Genomic DNA, 13,946 nt, shown 5'->3' on the forward strand with positions numbered 1-13,946 from the left:
TAATTATAAGGATGCTGGAGATGTTTGCTATTGGTGTGATGAGAGCTGATTGGTCCCAGTTCATGTCTGCACACTGCTTCCTGACCAGTCTGTTTGTTGCCTCCCTGGGTCACAGGCCCTGCTCCTTGAATGGTGCACACACATCACTACTTGCTGCGGTGACCTGTGCAGCCACTTCAGCCTATTTAAGGTCACCCACTTTTTATTTACTTTATTGTTATCTGTTGTGATGCACAATGATTCCAAGGCTTTTCTGTGCTGTTTGCTTATAGTACTTTTTTATCACCTTTGCTTCCACCTATTTTGACAAGTGGCTTTCCACATACATGCAAGTAGTGACAGCAGCAGGAACAAGTATAATCAACTTGATAGAAAACACATACACTGTCAAGGAAATAAGTGTGGGGGCCAAGATGTTACGGACCATCTGTGGGCTTGAATGAGTGTGTGTATTTATTGATGGTATTTTTATATCTTTCTTCACAAAAAAGGCTGGCCTATTAAATGTTAATGGAATGTTATCTAGTCAAATAAAACACAGGGTGCAAATATACTGTATAATTTGAATAGTCTTTCAGGACTGTACAATAGTAAATTCATTAGTTTCTATATGAGACTTCTTACTGCTAGAGCATGATAATATAACTGCTATATTTTTTCAGGTTTTTCCATTCTAGCAATAGGATTCCATAAAATATCATTGCTTTTCAACCAGTCTGAAAAAAAAAAAAAATCACTTACTTGGATGCTGTTTTTCATCTTTTTAAATATCACTAGGAAAAGAAAATTATGATAAATAATAAAACTTGCCTATTAGAAATAATAAGTTTCAAGATTTACAAATAATTATTATATAAATAATAATTAAGTTTTATTCCAATTTCAGTACTGTATTTGTCTATGATGACAAAGACGTCGTCCAGTAATAGGTGGAAACCTCTAGTTGCAATGTAATGATTTGAGAGTTAAGTCTCTATATACTGCATTTGAGAGTTGAGTGTATCTATACTCTGTGAGTTTACACTACAGTACCAGGAAGTTTAAAATTGTTTGAAAAACGTTGAGCAGTCAGTGATGCCTGAAGGAGTACACACTTATATCAGCCTTACTGTGTAGCTGAGGCACTTATGAAATTCATGAGTGGTTACAGTTCCACATTAAAGGATGTGGACATATACAATAGTGAATCAATGTAAATATATTTAAGAAACAGGATATGGAGCTCAACTCTTGTAGTGTACCAAAGGTAATAACAGGTAAAAAGTTTTATATGGTTTTGTGCGTATAATGACTGGGAATGTCTTCAAAGTGTTTGTGAATATAAGGCATAAAGAGTAGAGTGGATGGAGATGTGCAGGAATGTAATTTTGGATCAAGTAATTTTTTTTGCAAATATTAAAACAGTAAAACTCAATTTAGATACATCAACACATGGTGCTATGCCAGATGCACAAGACTTAATAGTGTGGAATGCCAAACCAGATCAAGACATTTTACTTGGTATGTTCTCTTTTATGTTTATGTGCTTGTGTTCAACTGACAAAAGTGAGCTGTTGTGAAAAATAAATTTGCTGATCAAGTAATCAAAGGCATACATCAGTGGTTCTTAACCCCTGGGTCATGACCCAAGTATGGTAGCCAAGGGTATGCACACAATTCTTTTACTTAATACTGTACACATATTCAAAATGTTAATCCTGTGTATAAAATACTTCATCTTTAACATCTAAAGGCTGTTTTACACTGGAGACGAGATACCCAACACACACGAGTATGGGCTGACTTTGGTTGCTATGGACATGTTCAAACAGGGTGCAATGCTAGGAAGACAGTATCCTATGGCTAAGCAAATCATAGACAGGCAATTAATCTGTGGTGAAAAATGTCTACAGTAAGCCCCCACACTGGAGAAATTCACTTTTGGCGGTAGGGTGGCCATGGACCACTGAGTGTCTATTTTAATTCAAACTTGGCGGTCCCCTGGTGGCCGCACGGTGAACCACATGGCTCCCCTGTTATGTCAGACCTCTTTCTAAACCTATCAGAATGCAGTGTGAGAGTCCCCTTCAGCCATTTTGTTTGTGCTATCTCTGTTCTGCTAGCGTGGGAACGAATTCTGGCAATTTACCGCCAACATGGCCTCTACCAGCACAACAGGTGGTACCGGTGGGGGTAAGGACACTGGTGGTGGCGGCAAGGACAAAAGTGGGTGAGGGAAACGGGTGGAAAAAGGGGAGTACAGACGAGAAAAGCATCACAATGCTTGTTTATCAGTCTGTTTTGTACATGTGTTCTAATATGTGAAGGCAAAAGATTTTGTTTCGGCACAAAAGATGGTATTATAGGGATCAAAAGAGGGACTTTGGCAATGACCAAAGACTGATTGAGGCATTTTTTAGGCAATTTATATGGTATAAAGAACTCGTGTTTGGCGAAATTTGCATTTGGTGGTAGTTTCGCCACTAATTAATTCGCCAAGTGTGGGGGCTTACTGTACTTTTGTTCTTGCCTTTTTAAATAAAATTTGAATTTTAAATAAATGTTTATGAGGGTATATGAGCTTCCATAGTTAATCTAGACAGGATTCTGGGTCAGCCAAGAAAGTTTAAGAACCACTGCCATGTGTATGGCAAAAGTGTTCAAATGGAAAATTAAGGAAAATATTGTCACATAATCTTTATTATAAGTAAATAAAATAATGTTTAAAAAATGTGAACAATAAGCTTTATACTGAATGACAAAGCAGTTTAGTAAAGACCAATATAAAGAACTAGTCATGCATCTGTTGACCAAGTGTGTACTGCAACACCTTGGCAGAGGCAGAAGAAGAGCTGTTTGTTAGGGAATTATGGAAGTCCTTGTGCTAAAGTAATCCTCATGGGGGATGAAGCCATCAGGACACAAAGATACAATAAGCGAAAAAAATACAGTAATAAAAGACTCAATCCTAATCAAGCAAACAATAAGTAACAAATCCTAATCAGAATTCAATATATTTGATGGTTGCTCTGAAATTTCTGTGGTTATTCTACCATAAGGCCTAAATAGCTATACTGCTAGTACATATTTAAGTTATTGTGGATCTAAACTAACTTGATAATTCAGAGTACTGGCTGCACCCGTCCACACTGTGGCCACCTCATCCCGGGAGTGACATGACCTAACTTGGGACAGCAATGCCACATGGTCCATATATATTGCCATGTGTACAGGAAGATAGTGTTGTCATTTCATCAAATCAAAAGCCATCAAAAAAGCATGCATCCATATGTCTAACAACTTATAAGTTAGCAATAATTAAGGTAAAGGATAACAGTATGAAGAGAAGAGAGAAATAAATGTAACACAATGTAGGACAGGTACAGCCAACACCCTGAGTACCAAGCAAGGTTGAATCCATTATAGTACAAGTAGTGTGGAGATTGAGGCAAGGAAATTACAGGCAGAGATCAGTGTTATGACAATTGTGACCACCCAGGAAGGTGAGAGCTAAGTATGTAAAGGACAAGGATGGAGAATATGGTAAATATATATATATATATATATATATATATATATATATATATATATATATATATATATATATATATATATATATATGACAACATGCAACAGAATGATGTGATCTAAAGTTATAGGAAGTTGATAGGTAAACCAGTGGCACTGAAGCTTCATTGTGGGAGTAACAGATCTTGCATGTGAAAAATAGAGCGACGTGTTTTCGGGGAAAAAATTACAAGATAGATGGCGAGTATGTGTGAGGTATATCATTGAATATATCCATACATGTGTCTACAGGAACTGAGTCAATGTATTGTAAAAATTATGGTAAAAACTACAAAAGAAAAATCAATATACAGATTCTGAAATGAAAATATCAAAATCAGTCAAGCCATGAATGTGAGAACAGTGTGCATGTGTAGAAATTTTTTAAATATTTGCATGAAAGCTGATTAAATCAGCAGATCAGATCAAACGTGGGGAGGAAAGTTGGATCTATCATGGTGCATCACAGTAAGCCAGCCCTGCTTCCTGGTCAGTGTGGATTGTTTCTTGTGTTCATAACTAACCTTTACAGTAGTCATGAGGATCTGTCCTCTTCCCACCCACATGATCTCCCCACATGGTGCAGGGTAAGAGATAGTGATTTAGTCTTAGGTGTTAGCTGTGTGTGTGTGTGTGTGTGTGTGTGTGTGTGTGTAATTCACCTCGGTCGCCTGCTGGTCACCCAGCCAGTCTTCCCCATTACGGAGCGAGCTCAGAGCTCATAAACCGATCTTCGGGTAGGACTGAGACCACAACACACTCCACACACCGGGAAAGCGAGGCCACAACCCCTCGAGTTACATCCCGTAACTATTTACTGCTAGGTGAACAGGGGCTACACATTAAGAGGCTTATCCATTTGCCTCACCACGCCGAGACTCGTGTGTGTGTGTGTGTGTGTGTGTGTTCTTAAAATACAATGTTAAATAGTTTGGATACTTTACTAAGTTTAATTTTGTCCTGTTTGAGCAGTGTGTAGTGCAGTAACTGTCAATTACCACTTTGAATGAATTACCATTCTTGTCATAGTAACAACCATCAAATATAAAGATATAACAACTAATAGGAATGTATAAGATGAACTAGGAATATATACATTTAACATGTAAGAGTAGAGTACTATCCATTTTTCTGACATCTGTTTCTGTGAAATTCATTATTGTTAGAAAGTTCAAACACAAAACTTTACTTGATTTCAATTGCTATTACTATTGACAATTGAATGGATGAGGTCTCTGCATTTGCTTGGTTTTGTTCATTGTGTGAAATGCAAATATGATAGAAAAGTTTCCAAGCAAACATTTATTTAAACTTCTGAAATACAATGCATGGTAAAAGAAAAAAAAAAAAAGAACCTTATATTAGTACTGCAGGCTAGGCTATGGCAGTGAGATACACCACAGGCTGGAGTCACCTACACCACTTAATGGTGTATTCTCATTATGCCTGTGTTTACTGTTGTGTATCATGTTCTTCATATAACTTACTTATACTGAATCTAAACACTACCTTGTAAAATTTGAAAGTTGAGTAACCATTGAGTAACCTGTGAAAACATCTAACACCTTTTTCCTGCACTTCAAAATTAATGAAGTGCCGTAAATAAATTATTATTTTGTACCAAACTCCGTAACATTAGTGAAGACACTGCATTATGCACAATGCCAGTTTTTAGTATCACCGTCATCTAGCCACACAGTAAACCTATAGTGTTTCCTGACTTGCCTTCATGGCCTCCCCCACTGACCAGCTATCAGGTCCTGCTGGCTCTTGATCTATGAAAGACAGACCAGGAGGGTTGAATGCCTCCCCACACTGCAACTCTTTCCCATTGACTAAACAATTTGTACTTGTCTTGGTTGCCAGGAACTCCTTGCCCTCAACACTGTTTGTACTGCCTGCAGCTGCTGCTGGGTGGAGAGGCTGAGAGGAGCACCACGCTCGCAGCCGTTCCACCTCTTCCGTTACCACCACAAACAATTCCTTGTCTTTGTGCTTCAGCTCCTCACGCAGGTAGTTGATTAACTCCTGCTCCTATAAGGGAAATATTAAGACTAAGACATGGGCATGCTCAATTTCATAAAAATTATTTTTGTCAATTTGGTATTATAATCAGTTTAAGGGGGGCTTCTTGCTCCACTGAACCACATTATAACATATAAGCCTACTACTTCTCAGTATGAAACAAAAGGGAGTTCCAGTTTACTTAGCTTAAGAAATAGAATAAAACAAATGAGATCATGCAACAACATACTAATAGATAACACTGTAGGTATCTTATAATTTGCTATCTAATAACACTTTACTGAATTAAAGAAATCATGATACATTTACAAAGACAAGTTTTATATATTTGATAACTGGAGTGAAGTTTCTGGAAACTATACACCTAGTAATGTAATATCTAGACAAGCTAACCTTCCCTATTATTTCTGGAGTATCAAGCTTAGAGTCTAGGTTGTAATAAATCCCCCGTATGCTACGGATGGCAATCCAATGTTTCCTGCGCAGAGGTAGCTGTACAGGGCCTAGCCGGTACTGTGAAGGAACGTTGAGGATAAACCCTACTGCCTTCTCCGGCATCAGCACCCTTGGATCTCTGAAAGAAAAGATAGATTTTATACTTTTTAACATGAAAAAAAAAAAGAAAAAAAAAATTACCAATGATTCAATTATCAAGAAAAGATACACTCAAGCAATTTTGGTAGTAACATGAAACTGGCCAATCTTTCATAATATCAATATAAGATAAATTTGAAAAGTTCATGATTCTTGTTTCTATTTTCATAAACAATTTCTTTTTGACTTACTTTCTCTTGTCAAACCAGACAACTCCACATCCTTTGGAGACCAGAGCTGCCATGATGACATTGATATCATAGTTGCCTGTTCCTAAGAGGGATTTGTGAGGGTTGAACCAATTGTCTGGAGAGAGAGCATAGCATATGTTGTCCAACTCACTCTTGGCAAAGGCAGCACCATCTTGGAAAAGATTGTTCAGGGAATGTAGGGCACACAGTTCCTTGATCTAAGAAAAAAGAATATGAAAATCAGAATGGTAACAAAATAAAAAGGCATCCATATGCACCATGTTATTGAGCATCATTACTAGTGAATGCAAGACATCTTTTCAGTATTTTCAATTTGTCTGCTATTCATTTTCACCTCTCTCTCTCTCTCTCACCTGCTTCTCGTGGTAGATATCTGGAGTCATGGCGACCCCCACCTGGCAATGATCAACTCTATGGAGACGAGTGAGTCTGGAACCACATGGCCACCACCACCACCACCCCTTCATGAGCCTCCACCATTATTGTTGCCACCCTGCAGTACATACACACACACGAACATACACATCATTACCCAAGGTGGTGTTACTCATAATTCCAGACAAACTGATCTTGTCTAATAAATTAATTTCTGTTGTACTGTATGCTATGGGATGGTGGGCCTGAATTAAGAATGATGTCTTAACCATGAAAAAATTCTAATACAATTTTATCTTACTTTACAGAATATTTGATGTCCATAACCAAAACTTACTTGATTCATTATAAACTGCAAAAATAAAATACACCCATATCTCTACTCTAATGGTTCCTCCCTCCACCTAGCATGCAGCAGCTGTTAGCCTCCTTAGCTATCTTTCCTCAGGTGTACTATACTTGTAAAGGTTCTATGGGTAAGTCAGTTGCCCAATTTTTTCTTTTATCAACACTAGTTCACCTGTGACATTCGTTGAACAGAATCATGTTTTGATAGATAGAATTTAATTTACTGATGCCACAATCTATTAATTTTTGCCGTCACTTGCATAACCAATAAGAAATTAGGGTATTATTTTACTTTTACATCAAGAGCAACATGGCTTTTGTTTTCCTTCTCATCTTATAGAGCACATCGTTCTGATTAATTTGAACCCATACATAACCGTTGCAAATTGTTTATAAAGTTGATAAAAATGTTTAAGAATTTACCATGTTTTGGGGAGAGTGAGCAACACCCACCCATGTGACAGACTGACAGGTACTGAAGAAAGCCATTATGTGTGTGCGTATTATCACATTATTTGCACATGTGTTAAATTAATGGTGATAATTGATTCTTTTGTTTGGGCATGCAGCCACTGACAAATAAAAATAATACAGAATAAATCTAACCCATCAAAGCGGTTTATGGAGAGAAGCAACTCTATTTGAATTAGTCTATGGAAGATGACTGCCCGGGCAGTGTTGCCTCGATCATATCCATTGTACCACCAGATTTTACTAACAGAAATGGCTATATTTATTTCTTAGCATTGCCAGTCAGGTTACGCTAGTTTGCTTTGGTTAGATCCCTTTAATTGTTTGACAAAGTTAATTTTATTCTGAGGAAGACGTATCAGTGATGCTGCATGTCGCTTCAACTTGGCTACGTTAGGTTAGGTTTGGTTTGTGCAGATTCATTCAAAACAAGTCAAAATATACCAGAAAAAATGCTTTGCTTTACCATAAAATTGTGTTTCCATAAGAGACGGGGAGGGGAATAAAAACAAAACACGGATTTGCAATGGAAATGAAGTACATATTCAATTGGAACAGGTCAAAATCTATCAGAAAACATTCATTTCATCCAGAAGTGAGCTGTTGGTGTAATTGTAAAAATTTACCGAAATTAGTGACAGATGGTGTGGGAAAGGTGAGTTGTGCAATGCCTGGGTTGGCTTGAGTGGCGGCAGGCCCTCCAGGAAGATTGGCTCACAGGTTAATACAAGGCTCAGAGCAAGTGGTAACAATACCAAACATCAATACATATGCAACCAAAAGCATTTCATCAATTGCATAAGGTTTAAAAGATGTACAACAGCTTGCCTGACCAGAAACAATATGTAGGATTGATAGCCATAGAAATAAAGTCAGTCTAAACAGGATGCCATGAAGCTTACAAGTGCTTTGATCCCAAGTATGTTAACGGTTGATGAAGGAAAGGGGTAAAGTTGCAGGGGTGTGGGTGTGACGCACCAGTAACAAGGACCATTAGGGAGCCTCACTCAGGCCTCCATGCCCCTAGTGACATCCACGGGTGTCATCCTCGCCCTCCTGCTGGCAGCTGCTGTTACCTCTACTACCTGCTGGACGCTCTGTCTGCTGAGTGTGGCCGCTGGGTCCCCGTCCGTTGCTATTCCTACACAAACAAACACATCACTGAAATATCACGTCTGGCCTAAAATAAATTTTATATTCTTCTATATGTACTTACTTTCCCATTTCAATACAATGCATAAAAACTGGTTTTATTAAAATACAACATTCATTAATTAACATTTGTATATATAGGAATCATATTTGTGGTATATGCTACTTTAACACAGTAGTCTTCATAGATATCTTGCAAACTGGTTATGAGAAAACTACATTCAGTTTATTTCTTAAACAGCAATACATTTTTATGTTCCTTCTACAATAAACGTGGAATACGTTGAATATTCTTTCACCAGTCACACTTACCAGTTACTGTATCTTCACAGTGGACACGCAGAGGATCCCCAATTTTGAGATTCCATTGAAGTATTCACAATGATAAGTGTGTAGCATGAATTATCTGATGATTATTATGTTATTCAAAGGAAATATCTACATTGAAAAGTTTCGGAAAAAAAAAGTCTGAGCCTTGCTATGAAAAGTTTTTACCAACAAAACACGTTTGATGTACATAGGCAGGCCATGCATTACCTATAAAACGTGTACACAGAATCAACATTAAAAACACATGTTGCATACAGTGACACTCATCGTAAAAATATACATTACACTCCGGAAACACCAAATTAGTCTTACCCTATGGAAATATTTCAAATCTGGTGTCCAACATTTTATATGGGCGATTTGTCAATACATGTTATCATAACCCACTATTTTATACATCCAACACATCCATAAATATCCAATACATAAATACAACTAAGTGTGAACAGAAATTATGAAAAAAGGGTACATATAGACCGAGAAAAGGAAGAAAAAACTAAAATGATCATATAGACGACCAGTCAATACAAGCCATTACAACCTAACACTATATATCTAACATAAACAAAAATATTCTACAAACAAATACAGGTAAAGAAGAATGTATGAAGATGAAGAAAAGGCGCGTATAGGCCGAAGAAAATTAAAAAAGCGGGTCGGCCATCTGTCAGTCCCCACTCCCTGTTGTGTGGCGGCGGCGGCGCAGGTGACCGAGGACTTGAAACTGACCCTCTGCCGTGTTTGACGTGACCTGATGTGTGTTGGCGGCGCGATGCACGGCCTGAGTGCTTGGCGGCTGCGGTGTGATGAGTGACGCCATGCTGGAGAGTGGCGGCTGGCATAGGGGGACTTAAAGAGCTAAAATAGACGCGAAGAAGGAGAGAGAGGAAGGGAGTAGGAGGGGGACGAGTTGACGGGGGTAGTCCCTTCTTGTCAGCCAGCCGAGCACATGTCGCGCCCTTCGCCTTACTGAAAAGACGTGTGTGTGCGTGTGCGTGTGTGTGTGCTTTTTTTGTGTGTGAGTCTGTAATGGCATCCTCGCGGCGGGGAAGTTACCATGTCCAGGAAGGGCCGAGTGGAAGGGCGGACCTGGATCTGGAGATGGACCACTACGACACCTTCAGGGTAAGTAAGGGACGCCATTGCTTCTCTACGTTACGTATTAGACCTAAGTAATTGTGTCTTAATACCTCGAAGGGACACGTGGGGTGGGCAGGGACGGGTGACTCATAATGTGCGAGGAGTAGGGAGAGGGGAGCGTCCCACTACCTGTGCTGCAATGCTGTAGAGAAAGCTAAATAAATAATGAACGACTGCCCATATCACGGCTTGTTTAGGGTTGACAGGGGTGGATGGGGAGGGGAAAGGAAAGGGGGTAGGAAATAGCTTGGGTGTGCATGAAAATAGATCCCCAAAAATTGTCAGTGGCATTTCTTCGTGATTCTTTGTAATAATGATGTCATGGTTTGAGTGGGTGATGAAGTGCTTTTGAGCGTCAGGTTTTAAGGGGAATGTGGTCGTGTTTACGCATGTTTGTATTATTTTTTAGTCACTGGTGCAATATTTGTAAGGCGAGTGTGATAGATAACTGGTTTCTTTGTTGAATTCCTTAGGAGTGTTCTAGCAGGTGGTTTGTGTGGTGTGTGGGTGTGGGCGGTTTTCACTTGTCTTTCTTCACAATATTCTGCAAGTGCCATGTGTGTGTGTGTGTGTGTGTGTGTGTGTGTGTGTGTGTGTGTGTGTGTGTGTGAGGGAAGGTGAGCACCAAATCACTGTTTACTTTGTGCCAGCCCTGCTTTGTGTGTGGGGAGGATGAGGCCAGCTGATTGATTATTGGCCTCACTGATTGGAGAGTTTTCCAAATAGAATTATATATCAATGAACACATTAGACAGAGTGGTCTGTGCAAATAGTAAAGCCTACATAGATTTTTAAGTTGAATGTTATAATTTGGTATTTATTAAAACACTGAACATTACAAGCTTGACTCATTCATGTAAAAGATTATCAGGTAAACACACACACACACACATACATTTGGGTGTGTCTCCTTTCACTTGTAGCCCCTGTTCACCTAGCAGTGAGTAGGTACAGGATGTAAATCGAGGAGTTGTGACCTTGTTGTCCTGGTGTGTGCCTGGTCTCAGGCCTATCTGAAGATCGGAAATAATGAGCTCTGAGCTTGTTCCATAGGGTAACGTCTGGCTGTTTCGTCAGAGATTGCAGCAGATCAAACAGTGAAACACACACACAGTTTAAGTAGTATAGTGTATATTGGTGAGGGTTAAAGGTGTAATCTCTATCTAACCTTGATGCATTTGCAAGTGTTTGATTTTAGTGATATATCATTTTGCATAATCTCAATTTGACAGTAACAGTTTTTTAAGTAACAACAGTCTAGGTCTTCCAAATCCTCACAGGACTTGGGGATTCTCTTGGGGTGTTGGACTAAATAGTCTGAGTGTCTTGCCACAGATTTAATTCTCAGCTTCACATTTCTCATGGTCAATTTATCTTCATGTAGTTCTTTTCTTTTATTGTTACTCCATGATGATATTGAAACATTTTCTTTCCATAACATTCCAAAGATGGACAGGGATATTGAAAAAGACCACATCATATTACAATAATGGTGATCATGAGCATGAAGCTGTAAAAGACTAGCCTGTGTGATGGGAAATATTCATGATGTTGAAACTCTATTAATATGAGGAAAATTCTCAGTCTGCCATATTATAATGAGAAATATTGTGAACTGAGACTCATAACATCTAAGAAGATGCTAAGTTTATAGAAAATAGTTTCATGAAGGTTTATCGTTATATATCAACAAGGAAGTGACTGCAGGTATCATTTCACAATTGCTGATCTCACTTAGGTTGGAAAAAAGGAAATATTTTCTTGTTGGTAGCATCATATATTTAATTTTCATATATTTGGTATTAACATCTCAATTTCCTGTTCTAAAACAAAGTTCTCTTATGGCAAATGGCATTGATATTACTTTGGTTTCACTGAAAGCTACAATGGTAATGAAGTATATGTCTCTAGTAGTGAAGTAGGTAAACTGGAACAGAGCCAGTGTGACACTCATGGCACTTAACAGAAGAAATATTTTGTCTTCCAGAGTAAACAGTATGTGATTCTGTAGACTTACCTGAGTATGTATTGGTTATATGAGGCAATAACTGGAAACTATTTATTAGTTTTGCAAAGGAGATTTAGTTACTTTTAAAAGATCATGATGATATTTAAGTTAGGTTGTTGAAAGTAATGAATGATATGTGATGTGGATTGAAAAGATTCAGAGCTTATGTTTGATGTCAGTGCAGCCATCGTACACATTTATGGTTTAAGTGTTTGGCCATGTTGTGTAGGTACTGTAATGCCTAGTAACATGTGTGCAGGGTGTCTCTAGTAATGTAATTTTTTTTGGGTGGAAATGTTTGATGTAGTAGCTGTGGGATGTGTTTATGTGAGATTAGGGCTTCCCTGTCCTAGTAAGGAGGTTCTTAGCTGAGGTTAAGATATTACATAACCCTTTGAGGGGATTACATTAAGTTTTGTCAGAGGCTCTTTTGGGGCTTGCTGGAGGATGGGGAGGAAATGTAACTGCAAGTTCTGACCAAGCTTGCACACCTTTAAAAGTATGCTGGTGTTGCCAGTTTCACACCACCACGTAACATCAGCTGTTGTAGGAACACTTCCTGCTGCCCACAAAGAATGATGAGAGATGAAAGATAGTGTATATGAGTGGTAGCTGCCTGTCTCACTTGCAAAAGAGGATTAATATGATACAGAGCTCACAGTATAAAGCTTTAAGAAAAAAATAAACTCATATATCACCTACATACATGATAGACCTTGTATTACACAGAGACCATTTTAGGTTGGGCAGCTGGCTTGTTGCAGCTTTCCTTATGTCCCCACATTCCAGTGCAAGGTGCCCAGATTTAGCCAAGTGTTGTGCTTGAAGTGGATTCTTTAAATATGATGTGTGGGATGTAACTGATTGAGTGCAAGAACAGTGTAGCTTTGTGAAGGGAATGTAAAAATATTTGAAGATTTAGCAATAATAAAGGCATGCATGGTAGTTGATAGTAAATAAGTCATTGTAATATTAAAACACATATAATTATTTGATCATGTAGGTGGAGGAAACTGTCAATTAACAACAAAATAGAAAAAAGGAAAAGGGAAAATAGGATACGTACACACCCACTTGTTCACTTGTAACTATTTACCAACTTAGGACGTGTGAGCAAAAACAGCATGTGTACACACATACTGCATCATCTACCTACCTACCTACCTCTCTCTCTCTCTCTCTCTCTCTCTCTCTCTCTCTCTCTCTCTCTCTCTCTCTCTCTCTCTCTCTCTCTCTCTCTCTCTCTCTCTCTCTCTCTCTCTCTCTCTCTCTCTCCAGTACCAGGAAGGATGTGACTAACATGAATAGTATTGTGGTGTACAGTGTGTGTGTGTGTGTGTGTGTGTGTGTGTGTGTGTGTGTGAGGAAGGGACAAGGTTGTACAGAAGGAGGGAAGGAGAGAAGGAGAGATAGGGAGGGAGTGGCAGTGTGCTGGAGGGAGAGGTGTGTCCAGGTGTGTGTTCCCCTAATAAGGACAGGTAACAGGGCAGGTCCTTCCTCCCACACTCCCTGCCAGCCTCCACCACCTGTTGTCTTGCCTTGATTTATGTATTTATCATTTGTTTATTTGTTGATTAAAGTTGGTTAATTTTTTATTGAACGTTTTTGTGTAGATTTCGTTTTCCTGTCCGTGTATCTACTTTGTATTTTATCATTTGCGTATTTGTTTACTTGATTACTTTTTATCATATGGTTTTCCTTTCTATATATTACCAGATAGATTGATTTATTTTTGTATTTGCCTT

General features: G+C 38.6%; 1 protein-coding gene across 5 annotated transcripts; it reads right to left on the reverse strand.

Moving 5' to 3' along the window:
• Positions 1–543: 543 nt before the first annotated feature.
• On the reverse strand, positions 544–8,763 carry LOC123508370 (josephin-2-like). 5 transcript variants are annotated; one of them, XM_045262046.1, is made up of 6 exons: positions 8,550–8,745; positions 6,731–6,870; positions 6,357–6,574; positions 5,965–6,145; positions 5,272–5,580; positions 544–716 (listed from the first exon to the last, which is right to left on the reverse strand). In XM_045262046.1, the coding sequence occupies exons 2-6, from the start codon at positions 6,842–6,844 to the stop codon at positions 708–710; spliced, it is 831 nt and encodes a 276-aa protein (XP_045117981.1). In that variant the 5' UTR covers positions 6,845–6,870; positions 8,550–8,745; the 3' UTR covers positions 544–707. The 5 variants fall into 5 exon arrangements, with proteins under 5 accessions (XP_045117981.1, XP_045117979.1, XP_045117982.1 ...); XM_045262044.1 differs by lacking the exon at positions 544–716 and having other exon boundaries at positions 4,510–5,580; positions 8,648–8,763; XM_045262047.1 differs by lacking the exon at positions 544–716 and having other exon boundaries at positions 4,510–5,580; positions 8,550–8,750.
• Positions 8,764–13,946: the final 5,183 nt, after the last annotated feature.

Source organism: Portunus trituberculatus, chromosome 24, assembly GCF_017591435.1.
Source record: "Portunus trituberculatus isolate SZX2019 chromosome 24, ASM1759143v1, whole genome shotgun sequence".
Lineage (NCBI taxonomy): Eukaryota > Metazoa > Arthropoda > Malacostraca > Decapoda > Portunidae > Portunus > Portunus trituberculatus.

What these genes read in the sequence shown, in the direction of transcription:
- LOC123508370 (XM_045262044.1), bottom strand. Translation starts at nt 6,844, where the DNA reads ATGAAGGGGTGGTGGTGGTGGTGGCCATGTGGTTCCAGACTCACTCGT. An exon ending in GTCTGGTTTGACAAGAGAAA is followed by an intron (nt 6,146 to 6,356) that starts GTAAGTCAAAAA and finishes CTTTTCTTTCAG; the next exon opens with AGATCCAAGGGTGCTGATGC. An exon ending in CTCCAGAAATAATAGGGAAG is followed by an intron (nt 5,581 to 5,964) that starts GTTAGCTTGTCT and finishes TTTCCCTTATAG; the next exon opens with GAGCAGGAGTTAATCAACTA.